Here is a 27829-nt window from a genome sequence, read left to right on the forward strand (position 1 = left end):
CCACCAAGACAACCAAAATCAAGATATCTTAATGGTATCAAAATATGGGTGGAAAAGCAGCTACTTGTAGCTTAAGGCTACTACGAAGGTGCCAATCGAGTTTGGGTGCCTCGATTATCAAAGCCTCTTACTCAACACAGCACTCAAAAACCAAGGAAAAATAAAAGTACTCCACAACACCGTCCACAAAAGCCTATGTGAGTTCCTCAAAGAACTCCACCAAGTCAATAAGTATGGGTACCAAAAAGATTACTGCAAGCACAAGGGTACTACTAAGATAATACCGAAGCTTGGATTCCCAAGCACATCAAAAAGTCCCCTAAGCATGTTCAAAGAAACAAATCTTCGCACCAAACGCATCAGCCACCAATTTATAATGTTCATCAAAGATGGGTGGCTCTGCATGTGCTTCAACAACTAGGATACTATGATGGTAATCCCATCATATGGCTGTAAAAATTGAGCAAAGTGAAAATAGCCTCGCTATCGACTTTAACCCCAATAGCTTCACCTAAAGTTTGATAAGAATGGAGGCCCAAGCAACACCAAGCAAGTCACTCAAACACTCTCATGCATTCAACACCTACAAAAGAGCTTGTGTGTTCTAGCAACCCTAATGGTAACCAACCAGCAGTCTTATCTACCGCCTCGACAACATTTGAGCCAAAAATTCAAGCAACACCAAGCAAGTCACTCAAACACTCTCATGCATTCAACACCTACAAAAGAGCTTGTGTGTTCAAGCAAACAGTCTTATCTACCACCTCAACAACATTTGAGCCAAAAATTCAAGAATCAATTCTCACGTCTGTAACGGAGACTTATGAGCGTATCAAAGACAAACTCACAATGCTCTTTTCACCCCTGTGGATGTGAAGCGCAAGTGCAAAAGCCAAGCGATAGACATAAGAACCTATTCTCTTAAAAAGGAGAGTAGCCACAAGAAGGTAGTAGTAAAAACACACACACACATTCTGGAAAATAACGAGTGCCAACATAAAAGATGTGATACCCTGCTAAAGAGTCTTCCATGCCAGCAAAAGCATGCTAGTTGTGTTCTCGTAAAACAAACTATATGAAGCTAATTTTTATTTATGTAATCCCATAGAAGCCTCCATTTGTCTAACCTATAGAGGCCTTGGATATTATAGGTAAAGCATTTGAGAGGCATATACATATTTACAATAAGAAGGTTGTGATGTAATGGCATCAAGTATCCGTCTCGATGTCAGAGATCGGTGCCTGATTCCTTGCATGCCCTTCACTATTTGAAAACTGAGAAACATCATTGTCAAAATGATCATCTATATTTGCCACAAAAGACTGAAAGATTGCATTTGTCTGCTCATGAAGAGAGTGACCATTCATAACCACATTCCACATTTTACCCACTCCCGAGACATCATGTATGAAATGAGGACCAAACAAAGATGAACTAGCAACATTAGACCCCTCTGTCCAATTTCGAACCACCAAAGTTCTTGGTTTAACTATTTTTTTTGGTGTCTGCCAAGATTTCAAATCTTACTTTTCTTTATCTTTTTGAGGCAATGGTTACTTTAGCTTTTCCCTTATTAGCTAAAGCATTTTGTTGCTACACCATATATTTCCCCTTTGTTTTGTTGTGCATTCAAAGCTGGTTGAGGTGATTGCAAAGGCATAGATGCCTTAGGGGGCTTGGTATAAAATTGAAGGACACTCAGATTGCATATGTCCAAATTTACCATATGCAAAACATGAACTAGCAAACTTGTCCCATTTAAGATGAAAATAACCCTCTTGGGTTGGCATCCCTTCCATATGAATATCCAAATTCACACATTCTAAAGTAAGTCTTTGTGTTCCATAAAATGCAGAATTATGGACATTGCCATATGAGTGGGACGGACATACCAGTTTACCAAGTGACTGAGCCAAGTAAGGTAATGCCAATTGACAATATAGAGGAAGATCTTTGACTTCAAACCAGACATGGCATCTATGTCTTATGAGGCTTTGGTAGTCATTAGTTGGTGACCCTGGATAAAGATGAACAAGTTGTTGACCATAAAACAAAGGATTTTTTCTAGCTTGTATTTGGGATCTGTGAAAATGACTTCATAAAAACCACGATCCACTATGCACAAAACAACCTTCCAACAATGCTTTTAGCCATTGTCCAACATCCAACGTAGCAAGCATGCTACTAGGGAAAAAAAGAACTATTGCATTATGAGCAAGGTCCATCATAGGTGCAAACAAAGCCTGAGCTGGAACTGCCACACGAAATTCTGGAGGTGGTGCATCTCCCCAAGCTTTTTTCATAGCTGAAAATTATGAAAAAAGAAAAAAACACACACACACACTTTTTGTGAAAATACGCACTTTTTAGTGAGAAAACACACACACACACACACACATACACATACACGTACATCCCAACAAGCTTCACAGAAATCCTTCTGACATACTTGACGAGGCTTGGTTAATACCCGAACATGCTAGCCAACAAGGGACGTCAAGGCGACAATTACATCCTCACGCCCTCCGAAATCGAAGCTTTCAAGACGAATGGATACGTTCACCTCAAGGTGGGCTTTGATCGATGGTTTCATTTTTATTTAATCTTAATGATAATTATTTAAGTTCTCATTGATGTGGCCAGCAAAGATGACCTGAGTTAACTGTATACAATTTTAAAGTTCCTGTCATAGTTCCTTAATGCTCAAATCATAACATGAATGCTAGCTTCAACATTGTGCTTACAGCTGAGGCTCCTTGCTCCTTGTTATCTCCATTTACCTCATCTTCATGAAGCAACATGTAGGGTTGCTTTTGGAACATTATCTTCGGACTCCGAAATGCTGTACAGTGCTGGGAGTCTCCAGAATAGCTTGGAGTGGGCCTCGTGGTGCTAATATGGCTTGGACATGAGGGTACGTGGCTCGATGTTGCACTCTGCAGCACTTCCCTAATGCTGCCAAGAAAGAGGCAAGGAGTGCCGGTGTGGTTGACCACTCGTTCGGTGAGTCTAGAAGAGATTGTGGGTGTGGTCTGCCATTTGGTCCGAAAGAGGCAAGGCCAGAATTGCATACAGGCATGGGACTCACTAGAACATGCAAGGGAGGCCGATACCGTAGGTAGCATGTCACAAAAGCACGATTGAAGGAAAAGCGTCTTAGACGAATGAAGTTGGAGTACTTTGCTCTCTTGCGCCGAGGATTTGTACTTGTGGGCGGGGCTAAATATAGCAGACCAGCGAAAATGGTAGTTGATAAAGAATCTAATCCAACCCGTATTCCGTCTCTTGGGTAGGTTTTTTATGGAAAAAAGATTTCCCAGAATGACAATCGCTCAGACTTAATAAAGGTTGTCATGACACCTATAGTAGGACAAAGAACCTCTCGTGATGCTCGCGAACCAATTGACGATGTCTTCGTTGCTCACGTTCGTCAAGTGGGCGACAGTTCTGACCAGGCACTTTCCTCCGTTCAGAAGAAAGGTCGGAGTCATTGCTTCTCTTGCGGGAAACATCTACGCTCTAAACGCTACCACAGGTAGAGCCCTCTTCTGGAGCTCAGCATGGCAGACCCTCCCTCAGGAAGACTTTTGGTGCGTGCGCTGTGACTTTAACATGATTGAGGCAATAGAGGACAGGCTTGGAGGTGGCACGACCACAGTTTGAGGAGTAGAGTACTTAGCCTAGGAGGAGATGATTCTTGCTGTCAGGAGACAGGACCCTTGGCATCTTCCAGAGTTTGGGCGTAGCCTTGGGAGCCTTGGCTTCTCAAAATTGGATAGGAGGAGCACCGGTCCCAACCTCTCTAGACTTGACAGGTTTATGTTGATGACGGGCCCTCCTCTGGTTAATGATATCTCAATCCTGAAGTCTCTAGAATATTCTCCTCATGAGCGCCCAGATCCGTACGAGTAACTTGCTGAGAGATCCTGTCTGTTCCCAGTGCCCTTGTCCACTTATCTCCCAGTCATCATACTCAATGGTTTCACAGAAGGGACCAAATTATCCTTGAATGGGCAACGGAGTAAACTTGAATTTTGTATATGCTGGACAATGCAGTAGGGTTCATTGTCTCAACTAGTGTGTCACACATACTCTACCGTATGCTTTGTTGTTAACTCTGCATCATGGGTTCTCTAGGAATGTAGCCTGTGCAATGGACTAGCAGCTGCCCCAGACATATGCTCTATGCATGTCACAAGGGAATACCTAGGTATCTGGGCATCTGTAAATAATCCTCTTTTATAAATATCAAAATGTGGTTGTTATGCAAGGCTGTTTACGCATCTACAGCCGCCTGTCTCGTGGTGGAAAATCTCAGCCTTGTATTCCACTTGGATGGGTCATCTTCCCTTTCTATTGGCTGCCATTTAAGAATAACGGGCTGATCTGTCTACAGCATAAGCTCATTTTGGATGGGACTATGGCCTGCCAGACCCATGTTTTGTGATGTAGAGCTGCCATAGGTAATCTCCGATCACTCTGTTTCGCTCCTGCTTGCCGATCATGGCCATGAGCTGACGGTCATGTCACCAAGGATCACCAAGATGGATCAAGATTGGAGTGTTGTCCGACAAGATGGTGTTGGTAAGGATACAGACGGCACCGTCTCTGTCACACGCCCACTCATCCTCATAGAATCGGTCAAAGTGGGCCAGGTTTGGGGCTGGAACATGGCGATCCGATCTGGAAAACTGTAAACTGAACAGCAAAAATCAGGTCCTCCCATGTGCCACTGTCAGCCCCAGCCACTGTGGCATTTGTTTTGCCACTGCTGCAGTCCTTTGGAGCTTCAACCACCACTTGGGTGAGAAGTTGGGTGCTGATGGAGTTGCACACCTTGCCTTGGTTGCCATGGGGGCCAAACGCAGTGATGGAGATGCACACCTTGCCTTGGTTGCCCTGGGGCCAAACATGGGGGATCAGAAAGTGTGGCTGTGCCTCGGGAGAAGCTTTCCGTAACACCTGGTCTTGCCTGCTATTAAACGGTGCTGCTATATCATGAGTACGTCAGAGTTGGTCCCTGTGAGGGCTCTTCTAGAGTTCCTTTAGCACAATCAGCTTGCACCTGGTACTATAGGTCCTCAGGCATTCCAAGAGACAATTGACATGGCCAAGAGAAAAGCTTACGTACCCGTGATGTAGCATGTGTCAAGCTACGACCGTGTGAAACAATGAGGCCTTCTTTATACTTGAGTTTAGTGAGTCTTTAGCAATTCTTTAAACAACATACATGAACTAAAAGATGTAGTCAAGACAACACCAGATGGGGTCCCAAATTACCCATTGAAGGGTCGCCCTACAAGCAGGAGTATTTGCTTTATTTCTTTTGGACAATTGAATACAAGTTGAACTCTGTCCACAAGACTATGGGGACAAACTGACCGACTGACTGCCAAACGCAAGGACAAAGTGACCAAATGCTGGGCACAACTGTGCATAAGTTGTAGGCGAACTGTGAACCTATCTTCGAAGAGAATACACCAGCCCGAGACTTAGGGTTGGTGTGCTAAGAACTCTGGGAAGAGACTGAGCTTCTAATGCCTTGGGCTTGAAAGCACAAAGGATGTTGAAAGTATGCAAAGGTTGGTTGCCTAAGCACACATGCTTGACGGAGACTGAAAACTTGAAATTTTATCTGATGATTTATGGACTGTGGCAGACTCGACTTTATATATGTCCACATGGTACTCGTCGGCTGTGGTTTATATTGTTGTCGGCCTGTTTTTATTTGCCACGAGTGGGTTTTAATTAGCATTTAATGCTGAATAAGTCATGAACTTCTTGGTGATGGAAAAAGGACCAAAACTCCTGAATGGTAACTTTCTGCCCACTTGCTTGAGGCTTTGCTTCATGATCCCTAAGTATACACAATCACCCTCTTTGAAGTTGACATCTCTCCTTGACTTGTTTGGTTGTCTGGTATAAGCCTCCTGAGCTTTGGTAAGATACTCTTTGACTGACTCAATGATGGCTGAAAATGTTTTTGATGTCTTGTTGGCTTCTAAGGAAGGAGATATTATGCGTGAGAAGGGATGAAAATCTTTGACCAAAGGCTACCTCATAAGGAGTTTTGCCTGCACTCGATGAGTGTGTGTCATTGAGCACCAATGGGAGATGAAGCTCCCACTTCGACTGCTGACCATGGCAGTACGCTTTAAGCACATCAAAAGCCAACTGGTTGTAAATCTCTGTTTGGCCAATGGTTTGAAGATGGAATGCACAGGACAATTGCGATTTGGTACCAAAGGTGTCGAACAGAGCTCGCTAGAAGTGAGATGTAAACTTCGGATCTAGATTTGAAGTAATGGTCCGTGCCAGACCACATACTGGATACCAATGTTGGAGAAAGAGATGGGCTATATCTTCTGCTGTGGCCGTCTGTTTGCATGGTATAAGTATACAAAATTTATAGAATGTGTCAACTATTGTCATACACTTAGTATTCCGAGATCCGGAAACTGGTCTAATGAAATCCATCGAAATGTCATGAAACGGACCCTCAGGAACGGGCAATGGCTGAAGCAACCATGCATGTTTGGTGTGAGGTACTTTCACTTTTTGACATATGGGACATGCGAAAACATAGTTGTATACATCCCTGTGCATCTTCAGCCAAGAAAATGATCTTTCTAACTTCTCCAAACTACTATTGATCTCGCGATGACCACCAAGGAGTGAATCATGGGCACCTTGGAGGAGTGCCGGTTTCTTCTCCCTGAGAACACATAGTCGACTCCTGTAAAAGAGTCAACCATCCTGAATGGTGTAATGACCCAGTTGTGAATAAAGGGTCATACTGTAAGGAGTTCCAAACTTTGGACAAATCACATATTGTGATTTCATATTGTTTGAGTCCTTTCCTTGTATCTTCAACACAGTGGACTCTTGTACTGTTTTTTTTTCGAGAAGGACTCTTGTACTGTTTGAATAATACCTTTCCGACTAAGAGCATCTGCTATAGGGTTGTGCTTACTCCGCACATACTTAATCATTCCACCCAACCGTTGAAACAACTGACTCCACCGGTGCTATCTATCACTCCACTGGGCACTTGGCATAGTCTGTAACCACTTCAAGGCCTGGTGGTTTGTCTTCACAGTAAATTCCCTTTTGCAAAGAAAAGGTTTCCACTGTTTCAAGGTTGTGATAACCCCTAGCAACTCTTGGCCATAGATAGAATAGTTCTTTTCTGCATCATTCAACTTCCTGCTATAATACGCTACGGGTCTTCCTTCTTGTTGTAATATTGCTCCAATGGCAAGATTACTAGCATCAGTGATCACCTCGAAGGGATTATCCCATGATGTTGTGCATTAAGATGTATGGGGTCCTGCAAAAACTATATCTATGGGTGGCTGCAAGTACTATGTAACATTCATTGATGACTACACGAGGAAAGTGTGGGTGTATTTCATGAAAAGGAGAAGAGTGAAGTTTTCACTCATTTTCAAAATTTTAGAGTGATGGCTAAAAAGCAGACAGGGAAGCATGTGAAGTGCCTAAGGTTAAATGGAGGGGGATAATACTTCTCTAATGAGTTCTCTGATTTTTTGCGAAAGAATGACATTCAGAGACAATTTACATGTAGATATACTCCGCATCAAAATGGAGTTGCTGAGTGGAAAAACAGGCACATTGCAGAGATAGTACGAGCATTGATGATAGAGAAGAATATGCCGCATAGCTATTGGGCTGAAGCTGTTTCTACAACACTTTATATCATGAACAGGACTCCTACTGGAGCCATACATGATGTAACGTTAGAGGAGAAATTCAGTGGCAAGAAACTTGATTTGTCTCACTTGAAAGTTTTTGGATGCATAGCTTATGTGTATGTGCTAGATGAGTTGTGTACGAAGCTAGATCCAAAGGCAGAAAAATGTGTGTTTATTGGATATTTCCTTGAGAAAAAGCGATATAGATGCTATAACCTTATTACATGTGAATTGAGGGTAACCAGAGATGTGTTTGATGAAATGAATAGTTGGTATGCTGCTGAAAAAGATGTTGTTGGGGTTGATGTAAGTGGAAATGTGATTGCACAGAATGCAAGTCAACAATCACAATCATTGAGTGGACCTAGAAAGTCCTCGTGTTGGGTCTGTTGATAGACGACGGAGTGGCATACTGCGTCAAAATACTAGTTCTGAAAATGCAGTTGGTATATCACGAAAAGGCAAAGAGAAGGTTGGTGAGCCTCTTGGTATGCCCGACATTTCTGCAGGGCATTCTTATGTTGATGAAGAGTCTCGTGGCTCGGAGCAGAGCCTTAAGATGATGAGCTTGGAATTCCAGCTTTTAGAACACCTAGTGTAAGAAAGGCAACCGGTTGACAGGTTGATTTATATTGGTTATGTGGCTCATCATTGTGCATATATGGCTAAAGTTGTGCAAGATGTTGAACCCACATTTATTGAAGAAGCTATTGGGAATGTAGATTGGGAGAAAGCCATGGATGAAGAAATGGTTGCATTAGATGCAAATGAGACTTGGGACTTGGTGCCATTGCCTAAAGACAAGAAGGCTATTGGATGCAAGTGGGTACAAAATAAAGCATAACTCAGATGAAAATATTAGCAGCTATAAAGCAAGATTGGTTGCCAAGGGTTATGCTTAAACTTATGGCATTGATTATAATGAGATGTTTAGCCTCGTTGCTAAGATGGCAACCGTGAGAGTTGGTGGCTGCATCAAAAGGATGGTTTTTACATCAAACGGATGTTAAGAGTGCGTTCTTGCATAGTGAATTGCAAGGAGTGTATATGGATCAGCCACCAAGTATGAAGATGTGAGTCACCTGTATGCAAGTTGCGTAAAGCCTTGTATGGCTTGAAACAGGCATCGAGAGCATGGCATGATAAGATAGCACAATATCTTATCACCATTGGCTTTCATGTGGCAGATGCTGATCATTCATTCTATGTGCGGAAGAGTGATAAGGGCCTTGTGGTCATCACAATCTATGTGGATGACTTGATCGTTGGAAGTGATAGTGGAGAGGAAGTTGAGAGTGTGAAATGTCTCCTTAAGCAGAAATTTGACATGAAGGATTTGGATGACCTGAGGTACTTCCTTGGCATTGAGGTTATTAGGACGGCCAAGGGCATATGGCTGTCAAAGAGGCAGTATGCATTGGACATGCTGTCCAAATATGGTATGGCTGGTTGTAAGTCAATTTCTATGCCATTAGATTCAAATGGCAAGTTGAGTGCAGTTGCGGGTGAGATTTTGGAGAACCCCACTATGTATAGGAAAATAGTGGGTAGCTTGATTTACATGACGATCACGAGGCCAGATTTGAACTATACAGTTGGATCGTAGATTCAGTTTATTCAGGTTCCTCGGAAGCCACATTTGGATGGTGTGAGGCGCACATTGCGCTATGTGAAGTCTATAGTAGACTATGGTCTCTTTTATGAGCCTGGTACAGAGTTGCAGGTGTTTGGATACACCGATGCAGATTGGGCTGGTAGTATTACAGATAAGAGATCTACCATTGGATTTATGTTCTCTTTTGGGAGTGGTGGTGTGACATGGAGTAGAAAGAAGTAGCCAATAGTTGCCTTGTCCAGTACGGAGATAAGAGTATAGGGGCGCTGTAATGGCAGCATGTGAGGTAGCTTGGTTGTGTAAGCTACTTGGTGATTTGGGACTGCAGGTTGACAGACAGGTTGTTACCTATTGTGATAACTTTAGCAGTATACGGTTAGCGAGGAACCCGATTTTTCATGCGCGGACCAAATACATAGAGGTCCACTATCACTTCATGAGAGAGAGGGTCTTAGCAGGAGACATTGATCTCATGTATGTTAGCGCAGAGGAGCAGGTTGCCAGGTAGCTGGCATTTTTACGAAAGCCCTGGGAGCAAAGAAGCTTCGCAGATTCCGGACTATGCTTGGAGTCCTAGAGATGGAGTTGAGCTTGAGGGGGAGTGTTGAGATGTCAAGCTCAACACAAGCTGACACTTATGATATGCTTGGGTGATCATTTCCGCCACAGACATCACTGGCGTGTTTGGTAGGGTATTGACATGATAGATCTTCGCCAGTGATTCTACAGCTAGACTACACCAGCCACTAGTCCACCACTGAGTTGTGGCATACTTATCTTGCCAGCTCACTCACTTAGCGTGTTCACATTATGGACCGCATGTACATAGTACTTTAGTACTTATCTTGTATTTTCTTTTGGTAGAATCCTTTTGTTGAGAAGAAGAAGAACAATTTTCAGCCTCTCATCTTGTGTGTTCTCTTTTAGGGTTTGTGCGAGTGTGTGTGTGCTTGCAAGAGCTCAAGCTCTCTTCCTCCTTGCATCTTTTCGTTCCGCTAGGCTATATGTAGTGGCGTGCTTGCCCACACTAGCCCGAATGCCCGTGGTGGTATGACTTGAACGTCTCATCCCTAAACCTCGGACTCGCTCACCACCCGCTTTTCGGTGTGCGTACTTGGAGCCCGATCGAGCCCTCATGAAGTCACTACAGACTATGTGACATTACCTCTTCCTTAAGAAGAATTTTTATCCGCAAAAATAAACTTTGGAAAGTTCTTGGTAAGCGTACTCAAGCGTTTCCACGTGGACGCTGCATCCTCTCTATCCTTCCACTTAACAAGTGTCTCGGTACACAATATGCCTCATGTTCCGATCTCTAAATCCGAGAATACTCTCGGATTTGTGTGGAAGAGTCGTTGGTTCAATAAGCTCCACCAAAACGCGTGGAGAAACTATGTTCTCTTTATGATCAATAGTTTTTTGTAGTCTACTGACGTGAAAAATAGGATGAACTCGAGAGCTCTCCAGCAACTCAAGTTTGTATGCTAATCCACCAACCTTCTTAAGGATTTTAAAGGGACCGCAATATCTAGCCAAAAGTTTTTGACACTTTCCCATTTTTAACGTCTCTGACTTCACAGGAACTTTCAAAAATACGAAATCACCTTCTTCAAAGGTTAGGGACTTTCAAAAATATGAAATCACCTTCTTCAAAGATTACTTCTCTGCGACCCTTGTTTGCATACGTTGATACCAGAAAAGATGGTGGAATGGGGACTCAACAGGCAGGCTCACTGGATTTACCAACCCTCAAGAAACATGGCATGCTGCACTTCAGTCAAGCAAACTTAGAACTATATTCAAGATAAACAGATGCTACTAGGCATCACCGAATCATATCTCGGAATCCTGCTCTCACTCAAATGGTGCTCCTGCATCATCAGAATATCAATACTGCCCCCAACCAGGCATCTCTGAAGCTCCTACCTCAAGCAACCACGATAACGTACATAGTGTACGCCGCCAAGGCCCTGTACATTCCATGAGATGATCCTCATGGATGACTTGCTGAGGTGGAGGCTGTTGCTCAGCCATACGACGGGCCTTCGCAAGCGGCTTGGATGGAGAGTAATCCCCATCCGAGCGGCTATGAATCTGCCCACCCGGTGCGCTGCAAGAGTCTCGGACCAGGCGCCAGTGGCTGTGTCCCATAGCGACTGCCTCCCGCTCGGAGAGAGAAACCTCATGTATGCATACATAGCTAGGGTCTCGTGCTAGGTCTGCCACTATGCGAACCACCAAATGTCGATTCCCGGAGGCATCCGCACTCCCGATATCAAAGAAATGTGCCAACTCCCAGAGTCGGCCTATCACGTCTGTCATCTCCAAATCGCTCACATGGTGAGAAAACTCAACTGCCTGTGTCTTCAAAAGACTAAGAGCGAGATCCAGAGTCCACTCTCGGTCGTTAGTGCTGCAACGAGGGAAGGAGAAGGCCACCGCTGAATCAAGTGCCTCCTCCCCTCGGGCCGGAGGTATCACCACATGAACTCTGATGGGTGCTGGCTCATGGGGGCCCTCCGCTCCAAAAAGGCGTGTAAAGGAGTAGTCGAAAGCCTCCGAGCGCTGTCTAGTGTCGAGACTACTCAGTCGACTGCGGATAGAGGATATCCGTGAAGCACGAATCGGCATGGTAGGTCTCCTTTGCGGTGCACGAGCAAGGTCGGTGCTCAGTGCCCGCCGGATTGCAGGTGAGCGCCAGGGTACTGCCAGTGCCTCTCGGGGAGCTGAGGCGAGCGGAGGGGGAGGAGGGGGGGGACTTAGCTCCCTACTTTTGGAGGAGTCGTCCATTCTCATCTCACAGGATAAGTTGAAGGTGTTGATCAACAGTTCTGACCAAGCACTTTCCTCAGTTCAAAAGAAAGGTTGGAGTCGCTGCTTTTCTTGTGGAAAAAGAGGCCATCTGTCCAAAGATTGTTTGTCCAAGAAGAAGGACAAGATCAAGGGCAAGACTTCATCTTAGAAAAAAGGTAAAGACATGATACAGGATAGTGATACAGATTCTAGTACCACTTCTAGGGCTCCAGGGCGCTTCCAGCTTAGGAGACCCTAGATGGTGTGCTTCTCTAGTACACATGCAGTTTCCCCCCATGTGCTTCTAGCCAGAAGAGGCTTGTGGGCGGGATAGAGGGCTGATTACAGCTCCACTTACTGGTGCATGGGGATCGTGATTCGGAATTCCAATCATTAGACATCTGGCAGGACATGGTTATCTTTGGTACAACAAAGATTATGAACTGGATCTGTTCCAAGTTCATTGTTTGAGGGTTTTGGGACGTGATGTGTTCCGTCCACTGTTGGGGATTTGTTGGGGATTATGGGCGAGGTATGTCCAGCAACTCATCATCTATTCTTGGAGTTCACTGCACACTTGTGTAGGAATTCGTTGACAAGCAAAGTTCCTTGCTGTTCGTGGTGGCATCTTGTTTCGAGGAAACAGGTTGGTGGGTGCTCTCTCCGAGGTGATTCCAGTATTCGCGGTGTTGGAGGATCCATGGTTGCATCTTCATCGACTTATCTTCTTCTGACTCTTGCACACTATGAGGTGCAGAGGGGGTGTTAGAATTGTGCATCTCAGTGTTTTGGGGCTTTATTATTTATCTGGGATTTTACTGGATTTTTCTTCTATTTATTTGCCCAGGGTTAGTCGGCGAGCCCTAGAGGCAGTCGGCCAGTTTCCTCCTGCACTATATAAGGAGTTTCCCATTATTCACTCCTTCATCCAATTCCCTTGCACATAGTTCAACACTCAATTGCTGGCCGTTGCCATTGTAAAGCTTTACTGTTGTTATAAAAGGTGATCTTGTCCAACTCTCTCTATCTCCTTTGCACTCTCTCATATGTTTTTTGTTTATGCTTCCGCCTGTGCCGAGGTTATACAACCACTTCCTGCCTAGATATATATCTACTCTAGCTAAGTGCATGACCTGGAAATCGGATCTAGTCTCATAGTCCTGTATAGCCAAAGGTATACCCAAAACCACCGTGTACCAAAAACGGTTTTGTCATGACCGTTCGCCAATGAAACAACGTACTTATGATCACTTTTGGTTTTGGATAAGTGCAACTTCTTAACCAATGCATAGTTAAGAAAGTTGTGCGTGGTCGCATCGTCTACCATGACGGTGACTCTACGGCCACCTATCCTGCCATATAGACTGACCAAATCATGTGGTCCCATCGATGGCTACCTCATGGTCCGTGTAATGTAGCAAGCATGGGTACTATCCGTACGATAGACAGTTGTCTCTCGGAACTCTGCAGAACTGAGTGGCAACCTCTGGATGGTATGCATTTGTCGGAAGGATTTCCCCTCCTTGGTGTCAGTGGAACTCCCTCCAGTATCCGCCGGCTTAGGACATGCTGCTTTGCTATGTCCTGCCTCAAAGCAATGAAATCATAATTTTCTTTTCTCGCTTTCTCGTACTGCTCTTTTTTTAAGGATTCTCGCTTGGTTTTTCTCTTTTAGTCAACGTGGTTTCTTCAACCAGCATCCACCCTCCCTTCTCTGCTCATTATAGCCCCCTTGCCTCTTATCACCCTGAAAGAACTTTCTTTTAAAGCTCGAACCACCCCTTTCCTCTCCTAATTTACTAAGACCCGATTTAGAATGTCGCAAAACATCATCGTAAATCTGTGCGTATTTAATGGCCTCATTGAGATCTTTCGGTTCCTTGGGCTCCATAAAAGCCTTATAGTCCGGGTGTAATCCTCTCGTGAACCCGTGCAAAGTCTGGAATTCATCGATCCCTTTCAATTTAAGCACAATCTTGCGGTAGTAGTTGATGTACCGGGTGAGAGAAATGCCACGTATCGAGCATTTATTCCACTCATGCTAGGATCTCTGTAACTTATTCACGGCGGGTAGGAACTCTTTTCGAAACAATGTTTCGAAATTCACCCAGGTGCGATGACGTCTGGCATTGTCGGCCAAACTCATTTACCATTTATATGCTTTGCCTGTCAACGACAGGCTGGTCTCTACGGGCCTCATATCCTCAGTTGTCTACCTAAGGTTATGAATATCCGACCATTTCTGTACAAAGATATTCATTGAATCCTTGTTGCGCTTTCTCTCCTCTCCTCGAAAGCTCGGCGGCTTGAGATCCTTGATAAGATTAGCAGTCGTTATGGATTGCTTGGTAGGCGTTGTGGCCTGTCTGTCTACCTGCACTAGGCCCTACGACCCCTGGAGAAGGGAATCTCACCCTCTTCTGTGTTGGTTGTTGCGGAACTGTACTCCCTAATGATTTTTGCATGGCCAAGAGGCCAATCTTATTCGGGCAGAGCAGTCGCTCCAGGTTTTTAGTGCAGCTTCGGGAGCATTGATCAATTGGCGCAAGACAGTGGCCTTTTGGATCAGTAGTGCTCCCACTCCGGCATGGAGCCCGGACCCCGGTTTTAGATGGATTCCTCCAGGCACAGCAGTGCGGTATTTGGGATGCCAGATTGGCCTCGATTTGTCACCTGAGCAGCAGATTGCCCCGCTTCTTCTGAGCATTCGGAAGAAGCTACTGTATTGGAGTACAGCTCGACTATCCTTGGCTGGGAGGGTGGTGGTGGCAAATCAGGTGCTGTTAGCGACCATGTGGTACATTACGTCTTGCTGGATTTTCTCGAGCTCTTGCATCAGCCAGGTACAGAGGCTGATCAGGAACTTTCTGTGGTCTGGGCGGGACGGTCAGCCAGCTCGGGCAAAGGTTGCATGGGCAGTTATTACACTTCCGCTGGCTCAAGGCGGTTTGGGCATTATAGATCCAGTCGATCAGAGTAGAGCCTTATTGGGGAAGCTTATTGTTCGGGGGTTGCTTCCAGGCGCTGAGCCTTGGAAAGAGCTCCTCTTGCAGCGACTGCAGGCTCGGGCGCCCCCTGCAGGGGGTTCTTGGGCACCAGAGATTCGCTGGATCTTCATAGAGATGAGGAGGACAGGCCTCAGTAGAGGATGGGAGGACAGATTTGCTTTGAGTATCCTGAGAGCTTGGGAGTTGCTGAGACCGGGGCTCTCTCAGCGGCCACCTTCTTGTGTTGAGGAGCGGGCCAGGCAGCCGCTCATCTGGAGCCCAGCGGTTCGTACGGAGCAGGGTCATATGCTGGGTTCTCGGCCTCGTCTAGCCTGGGGACCTTTAGCGGCAGGCCCAGCTCGTAGTTTTGGAGACTGGCAGGCTTTCTGCAGTCTACCAGAGGAGACCCAGGCGGAGAGGCTGAGTCACTTCAGAGGGGGGTTGATTATGAGGGATGATATTCAGGAGGCACTTACAGAGGAGTGGTTCACACCCCTCGAGCCAGTGGCCCCACGGTGGATGGGAGCCTTTACACAGTTGGAGATCCTGATTGCTGTCAGAGCCAGCACTGAGGATGGCAGATGCCTCTATTATGAGATTCAGGATGAGGGCAGACTCCAGAGAGTGGAGGTGGAGTCGCCTTTGGTTGCAGAGTGCACCTTTCAGAGGATTCGGGTAGTGGCTGCCGCTTCTCGGAAGTGGCATATTGACCCCGACCCTGCTGATGTGCTCCCGGATTGGCGCATATGGGCATATGCAGCGCGCCCCTTGGCCCGGCTACAGTGGGACCCCGGGGAGTACGAGTGGCATGATCCTTATGCATCCCTTGAGGCCACAGAGATCACTTTTTTCTAGTATACTGTTCGGCTGGGACGGCATATTTTGACGGCGAGGAGGACGGTTTCTCCAGCGGCAGCGGGGCATTGGCGACTGCAGGGACTTTCACAGGAGTTCCTGGAGGATTTCTGGGCTCGGCTCTGGGCTAGTCGACAGGCCCGCAGGATCTCGGCTTTTCAGTGGCTGGTCGCCCACAGGGGCTCAGCAGTTGGCACTTGGCTTGTTTACAGCGGTCTTTCGGCGGCCTGCGTCCGATGCGGCCACCCTATGGAGACACAGAGACATTGCCTTTGGGACTGCCCTCAGGCACAGCAGATTTGGTTGCGGATGCTGTGTATTCTGGCCCCCCTCTCTCCAGAGGGTATGTTTACGTGGGGTGCCGCTGCTTGGTCGACTTCGTCAGGGCCTGCTATGGGCTATGAGATGGAGCAGGGCAGTCAGGCCATCAGATTTATTAGGGGCCAGCCTCGCCTGGTTCCGGCACCGGATTTCTCGTCCGCCAGCTGGACACAGGAGAGGGATTTACGATGGGAGCTCCTCAGCAGCCTCACCATCTGGTTCACCTGGAGGGCCCGGTGCTTTACGGCCTTTGAGGGGAGATTAGAGCCACCAGCAGAGACTGTTCGGGGGATTTGGCAGGAGTTGATCCACACCCTGCGAGGACAGTACGACCGCATCCGGGGAGACTCGGATGAGGCGATCTTACGGCGCCAGGCCTTTCACACCACTTGGCGCTGCGGCCCGTTCTACACCCTACACACGGGATCCCCCCGTTGGCACTACAGGCCACCTGTTTGGCTCTTCCCCCCCCCTATTGTATGATTTAGCCACTCAGTTCTTTATACTGATGCTTGTATTTTGCAGCACCTAGGGAGAGTCTCCCGGGCTGCCATGATGTATTCACTGCTCTTCTCTCTCTTAGGAGCAAGAGAGATCTTTTGTAGCCCTACGGGCGTTTTTACTTAACTAATGAAAGGATCTTTTCTCGGAAAAAAAAACTGTACTCCCTAATGGAGTGGTCGGAATAGCATCTAAACGCTTGTGGATGCTACTCAACATAGTCAAAATCTCAGATTGGCCTCTTTTAAGTTCTTTGGTCCTAGCAAACAGTTGTGAGATGGACTCTCTCGAGATATCTATATCCGACTCATCTCGGTCCATGGTATCAGTGTGGAGAGCATCGTCTCCATACTTCTCCTCGTCTAGGAGGTCATAAGCACTGCCAGCATCTATGGACTGGCTGTCAAATAAGTTTGTGGTATCCACCGCTGCGGATGGACCCATGGGGTCATTTACGGACAGGGGCGCAATGGGCTCTAAATCAATGGACACATCCCGGGTCTCATGTGAGATCGAGGGAGCAGATAAAGTATCGGTTTGGTGAGCCGCTGTTGCTTGGTGCATGCGGCTAAGCTCAGCCTGTGAAAGGACGGAAATGGAGGACAACATACGAGAAAAACCTCCTAGACCCCTTGCGGGTGGAGTACCCCCACTAGATATTTTGGATTTTTCCTTTTTTTTTCTTTTTTAATAAAAAATATATTTTAATGCTTTTTTTTGTTGCATATATGGAAAATAATATTCAATGAAAATAAATAAATAAAAAGATGCAATGTAAAATTGGAACTAGCTACCCAAAATATTCCCTGAGTTGTGCCGGCCTGAGTCGAGGTGGCGTGCGCTGCGGCAATGAATCCGGTGATGAAGTCCGCGATAGTGCTAGATGTCCTCACACCTTGGTGGAGTTCGAAACGTTGTTTCGAAAGGAGTTTCTACCCGTTAATGAGTTGCAGAGATCTTGGCGTGAGTGGGATAAATGCTCGATGTGTGGCATTTCTTTCACCTAGCACATCTCCAACTACCGCGAGATTGTGCTTACATTGAAAGGGATCAATAAAGTCCGGCAATCTGATGACAACGCGATGTGATGAAGTACCCGTGGTGGCAGCGCACAATGGCGTGGTGATTGCAGCCCGAATTGATTTGTTGCGCCACTGAATAGAGGGAGAGATTTTGCCACTGTGCCCACCCCCACTTTTGCTTGTACTGCAACCAACGGTTTTCTGTTGTGCCAGCCACGACTCTGGGGGGTCGAGAGAGAGAGTTTGCTGTTACTCACTCCCCTTCTTCTTGCACCTGGGTGTGGCTGAGTTGGAGACTGCGCTCACTCTTTCCTCATGCGTGGTTGTTTGTGTGCGCCGGCTATTGCTGCCGTTTCTTACTCGTGGTGCCATTTGTGGCTGGGCATCGTTGTGTTGGCTGCCGGTCAAGTGAAATGAGAGAGAGGGAGAGAGAGTGGTAACTCCCCACGCGGGTGCTGCGGTGCTGCAGTTGCTTGTTCGTGCTACTTGGTCTTGGCTGGGCTGTATGCCGTTGGGCTGGTCGCTGTTGCTCTGCGACGGGGCTGCCGTCTCTGTTGTGGCTGGGCTATACGCGCCCCTGCGCTACTTACTTGGCTGGGCTGTATGCGCCCCCCACCTTTTCTCCTTGCCGGCTGCAGGAGACGATGAGAGAGAGAGAGAGATAGCCCTTCAAGCTTCCATGGTCATGGCTGCTTTCTTCTCCTCCACCCACACACAGTCACCGTGCAGAGGATAAGATGATGTGATCCTTCAAAAAATCCAATTCTATGGTTCAAAAACCTTAGTGGGCCCGGCCCCCGTTCATACGGTGAGGATGACACCTATGCTCTGATACCAATGTTACGATGTACCACTACACGGAGATACACGGAGAGGAAGAAGGCCTGGCTCTAGTTCACCTCCCAGCCATAGAGCAGAATGGGGACTATGTGACACTTCCTCTTTCCCTTCCATCCCCCGTTGTTTTCTTTTGCATCTTCACTCTGTTTAGGGTCGTCACCATCATTCCCTCTTTCCTCTCACCCTAGAGACTTCTTCGTTTTCTTACATCCTTTGCAAAGCCTTCATCCCCCAGAAGTGTAATGTTATGGCACAGCTACATCAGGCAGCTTCCACCTTAGGCTCTTTTTCGTGATGTCTTGGCTTGTCATTTTTTAAATGTTTTGGAGTTTTTCTTCTTGTCACTGTGTTAGGGAGTGATTGTTTACTATGGTGGTTTACAAGCAATTGTCTTCTATTATGGGTTTGTTTATTCACACTGTTGACTAAATATGACTTCTGTGTAGGAGGTTTTGTCTGAGGAAGAGGTAACTGACTTGGAGGAGGAGTATATGAAGTTTCTAAGGCGTGAAATTCATGTGGAAGGTCGAGACTTCTGTGACATGTCTGGTGATTACGCAAAGCCACTTGATGAGTATTCTATTATAAATATTATGCTCCCATCCAGGTGTTCTCCCTTTTGGCTCTCAAACTTACCACAAATTTGTGTTGTTGTCAATGGCGGTCTAATGTATTTGTTTGGTTTTATTCACCTTTTCACTCACATGACTTGCAATGATTTTGCCCACTACCCAGTCCATCTATGCCGCTTACTTCACCCATCAGATTCGTTCCCATCCAGTGTGGTTTTTGGGATGCACATGTGACTTCTGTATTTCAAAATACAGCAAGGTCTGTCCTTTGCATTGCTATTTCATAAGACCAGGAAACAGAAACAAGTAGGAAATAACAAGTCTCTGACATTACATAGTATACATGAAAAATAAAATTATAAAATTCAATAGAAACAAGTGAAGGATCATAATTTGGAGGAGATGGCAATGAAATTCGAGAAAATCAAAAGCTAAGAGGAAAAAAACTTGGAGAGGAAATTAGGAAATGGGAAACAGAAAATGGAGCTTAGCTAGGAAACGACCATTTGTTACTATGTTGTGATTTTTTTGGTCGAGAATTATGTGCAGAAATGTATCAAGTGTTAGTTCAATAGAGTAGAAAGGCTTAGAGATACTGGTATGTACTCACTTGAAATTCCTGAATAAGTGGCACAGTATCTCATGGATTTTATGGTTGGACTACCATGGACCAGTAGGGTTCATGATTCAATCTAGGTCATTGTGGCCCGATTGACTAAGATGACGAGATTTATATCTACTAAGTGTGAAGAGCCATAAGTTGGCTCACCTCATCACTGAGCAATTGTACAAGCTGTATCGTTTGTTAAGGGCGATTATCAGAGACCGGGATTCCAAATATTTGCAATTGTGGCAAGTGGAGATTAGGAGTTATCGGGATTTCCAACTATTTGCAATTTTGGCAAGTGGAGATTATCAATGAACGGGATTTCCAAATATTTGCAATTGTGGCAAGTGGTGTTTACTGAAGTTTAACACACGGTTGAGCAAGTCGTTGTCAGATCATCCTGAGTCAGATGGTTAGATGTATACAGTGAACTAACCAGACCATGGAGGATATGCTGAAGGTGTGTGTCTTTAGGAGACAATGCGAGTGGGGATGGTACCTGCCATAGAAAGAGTTTGCATATAATTGTAGTAAGCATTTTGCTACTAGATTTATTTTGTATATGCTTATGTATGGGTATCAACCCCTATCACCCATAATTGTAGGACCAAGGAGTGCAACTAACTCTGGACATCTTATAAGACATGTTGAATTGCAAGGGGGAGTGTTAAAGTTGCCCGGAACCCAGGCTAACTTTATGCCAATGAGAGGAGACTTGCGAGTCTTACAGGTGGGTATGCAGGCAGTGGGTTTATCTTTAAGTCCCGAAGGAATCAACGTTGATGAGAACACGTACACATTACAAGTTGTCTTTTGGGTGTCGTGGTACTTGTTAGACCACAAAGAAGATACATGATACAGCGTATCGGTTAGCATTACTTGTGGAAGTTGGGATTCTGTCATGTGCACAGTGTATCTACTGTGTGCAACATGCACACAAGACTAGCTTCGAGGCTTGGGGAAGCTTGGAGCTAGGCAGGCTGATTGGCGAGCTAGGCTAGGGATAGACTGACGGGCGGGCACCCAAGGTGACTGGCCAAGAGCTTATAAAAGGGTGGCCAAGGTTAGTCAATTGTTCATAGAGTCTCGTGAGTCTTTGCAAGAGCTCTATGGTGAGGAGCCTGGATCTAGTGCAGACGTGCACCTGCTTCATGTAGTCGAGGCCTGGTAGTCTCGAGGCCCACGAGGGTAGCTCTGTGGCGGTATGGGATGTCATGGGGTAGAGACTGGTCGGTGTGCCTTGCTAGTTAGCTTAGCTCGTGGCTCGGTGGGGACAACCAAGACTTGTGGGTTTTGCCCACGGTTGTCATGGTTGGGTGGTGAGTCTGGCCTGCACCCCCTTCATGTTGTTTGGCTTTGTTTTGCAGGTTTCGAGTCATGTTTTAGGAGCGCTCTACGAGAAGATCCGTGGAGATTTGACAGAGGATCCAGGATGGGAGCTCATGGATTGACTAAGACTCAATGACTGAGCAGCCTACCATTCAGGCTGTGGGAGGCCAGTGGATGATTCGGAATGATTTACTGTTCCGTAATGACAAAATTTGGGTACCACAGGTCCCTGACATTAGGTCCAAGATTCTTTAGGAGTGTCATGACACTCCTTCTGCTGGACACATGGGGTACACAGGACATTAGCTTTAGTGAAACACACTTTCTATTGGCCAAAGATGAAAGGGTATGTAGAAGAGTATGTCCTTAAGTGTCAGGTTTGTCAAGCAAATAAAGCTGAACACTTTAGACAGGGTGGGATGTTGCATCCTTTGCAAATCCCAGGTAATAAATGGGAAAGTATTTCCATGGATTTTATTACTGGATTGCCAATAACATGTCAAGGCCACGATTCTATTTGGGTTGTGGTGGACCGCTTGACAAAAATGGCTAGATTTTTACCTACACAGAAGACTGTTACAGCTACGCAATTAGCAAGGTAGTTTATCGAGCAATTGTTTCGACTATATGGTTTACCGACTGCAGGACATAGTGAGTGATAGGGACTCCAAGTTTACAAGTGACTTTTGGAGGCTTGTTTTTGAGAAGTTGGAAACAACTTTGAATTTGAGTTCCTCATATCGTCCTCAATCTAATGGCCAGACTGAAAGGGTGAATCAAACTTTGGAGGACATGCTTCGTGAATATGTCTTCCAAAAGATGGAGAATTATCTTCCTATGTTAGAATTAGCATATAACAGTACTAAGGATACGAGTACGGGTTTTAGTCCTTTTATGCTTATGTATGGATTTCAACCTAGATCACCTGTTATCGTGGGATTTTCAAGACTTCATTACGATGCAGCGCGCACTTTTTTGCAAGATATGCAAGAAATGTTACAAGTTGCGAAGGAATCTATTAGAAGTGCTCAAGACAGAGATAGATTTTATTCTAATAGACATCGTTCACCCAGAGAGTTCTCTGACGAAACGATGGTGTATTTGCAAGTTTTGAAAGATTCCGAGACTTTACGGACAGGTCGATCTCCGAAATTATCCCCTAGATACTGCGGACCATTTCGGGTTATACGTTGAATTGGTTCAGTTGCATATGAATTGGACTTGCCTTCTCATGTGAAAGTTCATCCTGTATTTCATGTTAGTAGACTTAAGGAAGTACTGGGTGGAACAAACCAATTTGGTACTTCTCGAGAAATCATAGATGTGGAGGATATGACATTTGTGCCACACGAACCAAAAAAGATTGTTGGATTTCGTGAAAGATGATTATGGAATACACTACTCATAGAATACAAGATCAAGTGGAAGGATCGTGTTGAGGAGGACACTACATGGGAGACATTGACTACCCTTTAGAGGGACTACCCTGGGTTTTTTTATTGAGCTCGAGCTCTTAGAGGAAGGGGAGTATGTCATGTGCACAGAGTGTATCTACCGTGTGTAACACGCACACAAGACTAGCTTCGAGGCTTGGGAAAGCTTGGAGCTAGGCAAGCTGATTGGTGAGTTGGGCTAAGGATAGACTAACGGGCGGGCACCCAAGTATGGACAAGTGGGTGCCCAAGTGTGGACGCCCGGTGACCGGCCATGAGTCTATAAAAGGGTGGCTAAGGTTAGTCAATTGTTCATAAGAGTCTCGCGATTCTTTGTGAGAGCTCGACGGTGAGGAGCTTGGATCTAGTGCAGACGTGCACATACTTCATGTAGCCGAGGTCAGCAGCAGTCTCGAGGCCCGCGAGGGTAGCTCTGTGGTGGTATGGGACGTCACGGGGTAGAGATTGGTCGGTGTGTCTTGCTAGTTAGCTCAGCTCGTGGCTCGGTGGGGACAGCCAAGACTTGTGGGTTTTGCCCACGGCTGTCATGGTTGGGTGGTGAGTTAGGCCTGCACCCCCTTCATGTTGTTTGGCTTTGTTTTGCAGGTTTCGAGTCATGTTTCAGGAGCGCTCTACGAGGAGATCCGTGGGGATTTAACAGATTCACCTAGTGTTTCACATCAATCGTTTAGAAGAACGTCTAGGTGAGGGTGGAGGGGTATTGATCATTTCAACATTGGACTTGTGGCCTAGAGGTTAGCCGATACTACTCAGTGACTACTCACTGCGACGACACTCAAGGGGTGTGTTCTGGTGGTATGGGATGAGAGGATTTATTGCATATGTGGGGCATGTCTCTACATGCCTCTAGACCTCCAGCTTGGGGGTGAACCCTAGGGGCGCTATGGTTGGGTGGTGAGCTATGCTAGGCTTTTTGTGCTTCTTGGTAAGGAAGCTAACCACAAGTGGTCTTCTTGTGAGAATGCACAGCGGAAATGAAGACAACTGCTGTAGAGAGCAAGACATAGATGAAAGAGAGAGAGAAGCTAGTGTAACTCTGCTATATACACCAATAAATCTCGGAATACACAATGGAGAGTGTGGGGGGGCAAGGGGCCATTTTATATGGCCCAAGGCTACTGGTCGGCCAGTCTAGAACAGGCCGACAGCAGCCAGATACTCACGACCAGCAAAAATAGTGCACACGACCAATAAAACTCAGGTCGGCCAGGTCACCAGTAGTTGGCCAGGGTTGCACAGCAGGTCGGGTATCAAACAACTAGTTGGCCAGCAAAAGGAGATAGCTGACAACTGTCACAAATCCCTATATTCTAGGGACATGCGGATGCGTGTTAGGCCTAGAAACATGCAGATGCATGTATGTATTATACCTGGACATGTGTATGGATCATATGAGTGGATGCATATGAGTCCAAGGACATGGCAGGACATTTGTGGACTTTCGGGCGGTGCCCGTGTGGATTCCGGCCATGCACACATGGTGTGTTATGATGGCAGGCGGAATATTTTCAAGTACAAGAATGATGATAGGTGGTTCTCCAAGTTTACATGTGCACAATGCATAAATGATGCATGCCATAACTTTATTTTACTTTGTGTGACATTGTCTTGCTGCCTGGACAATGCTTGTTATTTTGGCTTGTGAAGTCCGAGGGACCGGGGACGCCCGGGCACCTTGTGGACACATGTGTGCACTCCTGTTTGGGCCTAAAACAGTGGGCTTATGGGTTTTGCAGGTGGTAAGTGCGTCCACACTCAATTTACAGCTTATTTCATTTACTGCTAAAGTTTATTGGTTTGCAGGTCCACACTCATTAATAAGTGGCCGGACAACTTATAATGCGTTCGCATTTGGTTGGACCAAAATTAATGAAGTCCGGACAACTTATGGCCATTTCCCATTTGGTTGGACCTAAACTTATACAAACAGGACAAATGGAGCACTATGGGCTGGACACCTACCTGGACACCTTATGGGGACACTTGTCAGCCTGTATGTGAATCCACCAAGCCCCATAGGTGGCACTGGAGAAAGGCGCCTCCTTCAAGAGGTCATTTGGGCTGTTTTATTCAGAATTCAGCACATTGGAGAGCTGGTTGAAGCTTTGGGAGTTGCTACAGGGCTGGTTGCTTGCTTCCCGGACTCACACAAGCTTGGATATCGATCCCCACACTCTTCTAAAGGGCTGGTTGGTAAATTTCAGACCTGTATTTTCTGGTTATTGCGAGTTTTGGGCTGGTTACAGGTGTCCAAAGTCAACTTGGACAATACAGGACAGCTCTAGGGACCTCCACAGGGCTGTAGGACCCTTTACAGGTGGATTTCTCGCGATGGAAAGCTGCTGTTTTGGACTGGTTATTGCATAAAACAGGCCGGACAGCAATGGAATATGAGAGCATGGATGTGTCTCAAGGATTCCTGGTGTAACAGGTGTTTAGGGCAAGCATTGGGAACACTTGCTCGCGGAGAACACAGGTTTCTGGATCAGTTTCTCGCGTGGAAACAGGGCCTAAAGATCCATTTACATCCTGTGCAGGGCGGAGTACCTGTGAGGATTGTGATACTCTTGTGCAGGGCGGATGTACCTGTGAAGAGGCTTGTGCAGGGCGGATGTACCTGTGTGTAGGGCGGATGTACCTACAGATTCTCTTGTTTGAGATGTATTCATACATGATGTATTTGGTAGAATCAGGTGCAGGCTGGTGGTGAATCCCCAGGCACCCATAATCTTGTACTTTGCAGACTCTTTTGGTAATATAACCTAAAGGGGGGGGGTCAGCCTATCATCGGCCCCTTTATGTGGTGTACTGTCATTTTCAGCTTTGTGGTTGTAATGCTCAAGTGTTAATGCTCAGAATCTTGTTCACATTTATACGATTCCAATACACGCGTCCGCCTCCCGTTACATTGGTATCAGAGCTCAGTTTTTCCCCTCATTGGAAAACGGTCTGAGGCTTGGAATCATAAGTGGTGACCTGATTTGAGTGTCATGGACAGCCACATTTCTGACAGTGTGGAGAACACACAGGACCGTGAATTTCATGGTACAAGGGATGCAAGAGATGCTGCAGGCAATGATGTCTATGGAGATGCAGGTACTCATGACACTATGCATTCTGATTTGGAATCTTTGAGGCGTCAAGTGCGACGCTATAGGGCTGAAACCGAAGAACTTAGGTCATTGAAAAATGACCCGGATGTACAAAGGGTGTTGGCTGCGAAGGCAAAAGCTTCGGTCCATGAAGTCACTTTTGAAGCAATTGCAAAGGAAATGGATGTTGAGAAACCCCGAGAGCTTGCACTTGCATACCTAATGGTTAAGGGTGATGTATACACTGAAGCAGATGGTAGTTTGGCTTTCAAGAAGCCACCCCTCATGGCTGCCCGTGGTGATGCATATGTTGCACAACAAGCAGAAAGAGCACAGCAAGTGCCAAATGTTGAAAGGATAAGAGTCTCTGGTGCTAGGCTTGATGCAGGTCAAGAGAAGAGTAAGGATGAGGGATCCTCTACTCATTCCCGCTTTGCTCCAAGAAGACATGTCCGTTCTCGTGTTGAGCTTTCCACTCATTTGGAGAGTGTGGCTCAAGAGAGAACGAAGAGGGATCGTGAATCTTCATCGCGGCATCATCATCATGCAGATGAACAGGATGTACATAGGGATGCTTATAGAAGGAAGAAGCCTCGAGAGTTCAAGTCCGGTGACAAGGATGTAAAGTTTGAAAACTTTCAGGGACGGATGGACTCTACCAAAGCACTTGCTTTCATTAGACAGTTTGAGATAGCTTTTTGCAATGAAGACTTTTCGGAAAAGTCTATGCTCAGGCATGTGGGAATGCATCTCAAGGATACGGCAAGTGATTGGTGGCTTGCAAAAATACTTGATGGAAGTGCTGCCCCAACTTGGTCTTCTTTCAAAATTCAGTTTTATGATCAATTCTTACCACCAAACTTTGCAAAGGATGTACGCAAGGAGTGGGATTGGCTGTCCCAAGATGAGGGAGAGTCCGTTGCTTCATACATAGCAAAGTTTTGGAAAGTCCTTCTCAAGGTTACTCCCTTCATGAAGATTGGAGAGGACGAGAAGAAGAGAAAGTTTGAATCGGGGCTCCATCACATCATCCAACAAAGCTTGGGAGTGTACCCAAATAAGACCATACAAGAGCTTATACACTCAGCCATGATTGCGGAGAACTTGCACATGAAAGCACCCACAAATAAGCCATTTGCAGGTCAAAACAAGAGCAAATTCAGGGCTGGTTATGACCAGAAAAAGGGTGGACAGCCACCTAAGAATGCTCCCAAAGATGGCCGAGATGCAAAGGATGACTCCGAAAAGAAGCCGGGGGGTAAACGCCACAATTTTGGGCTCTCAAAACAGCAATTGGAAGAGTACAGGAAGGCTGGAAAATGCTTTAAGTGTGGCAGTAAAGATCATATTTATCCTAAATGCCCACAGAATCCTAAGAATGCTGAGCCTAATGTGCAAAAGCCTCTTGTGAATGTTGTACCCGATGTGCAGGGTAATACTGGGCATGAGCCCAAGAGTAGAGTCATATGCAAGGCTTGGGGCAAATTGAAGGATCAGCCCGCTTTGTTTCTTTTTGATGATGCTTCCACAGATAACTTTATATCCGTACAGATGGCTGCCGCCATAGGTCTCAATGTGGAAGACATGGGAATGCAAATGAATGCAGATGCCGCCTTTGAGGGCAAACATGTTGATGTAACTCCGGTCATTGGTAAGCTCCGTGTACATATACAGGACTACCTCGACTATGAGAGCTTTTTAGTGGCTCCTCTTACAGGTTGTGATGTTTTGTTGGGGATGCCCTGGCATCACCGTTTAGAGCCTGTTAAGGCTTACAAAGAGAAGAAAATCAGCTTTGTACATAGGGGCCGTGAGCACTCTATAGATGCTGGTACTACTGGAAGTACCATACCTCTTGTAAGCCATGTACAAATTAATAAGGCAATAAAGAAATCAGCTTGTTCTTACTTGGTTTTTGTACGTGATACCATTGAACATTCTAGTGTTGATGTTACTGCATTAGATCAAGACAAGCTTAACTTTTTGAATGAGTTCAAAGATTGTTTTGCAAATGCTTTGCCAGCAAGGTTGCCACCAGAGAGGCCGGAAGATCATTGCATAGATCTAATTCCCGGTAGCTCTCCACCTAATAGGCCACCATACAGGGTGAGTGCTAGTCAACAAG

The 27829-nt window shown here is 46.0% G+C and overlaps 1 protein-coding gene across 1 annotated transcript in view; it reads left to right on the forward strand.

Moving 5' to 3' along the window:
- Window positions 1-2180: 2180 nt before the first annotated feature.
- LOC147603569 (uncharacterized) overlaps window positions 2181-27829 on the forward strand; it is a 98861-nt gene continuing 73212 nt past the window's right edge. The window contains exons 1-2 of the mRNA XM_086795824.1: window positions 2181-2570; window positions 19097-19257. Coding sequence (XP_086651950.1) covers window positions 2478-2570; window positions 19097-19257 — 254 coding nt within the window. The 5' untranslated portion in view covers window positions 2181-2477. The remainder of the gene's footprint in view (window positions 2571-19096; window positions 19258-27829) is intronic.

This window comes from Cibotium barometz, chromosome 63 (assembly GCF_041138505.1).
Source record: "Cibotium barometz isolate CiBa-2024 chromosome 63, ASM4113850v1, whole genome shotgun sequence".
NCBI lineage: Eukaryota > Viridiplantae > Streptophyta > Polypodiopsida > Cyatheales > Cibotiaceae > Cibotium > Cibotium barometz.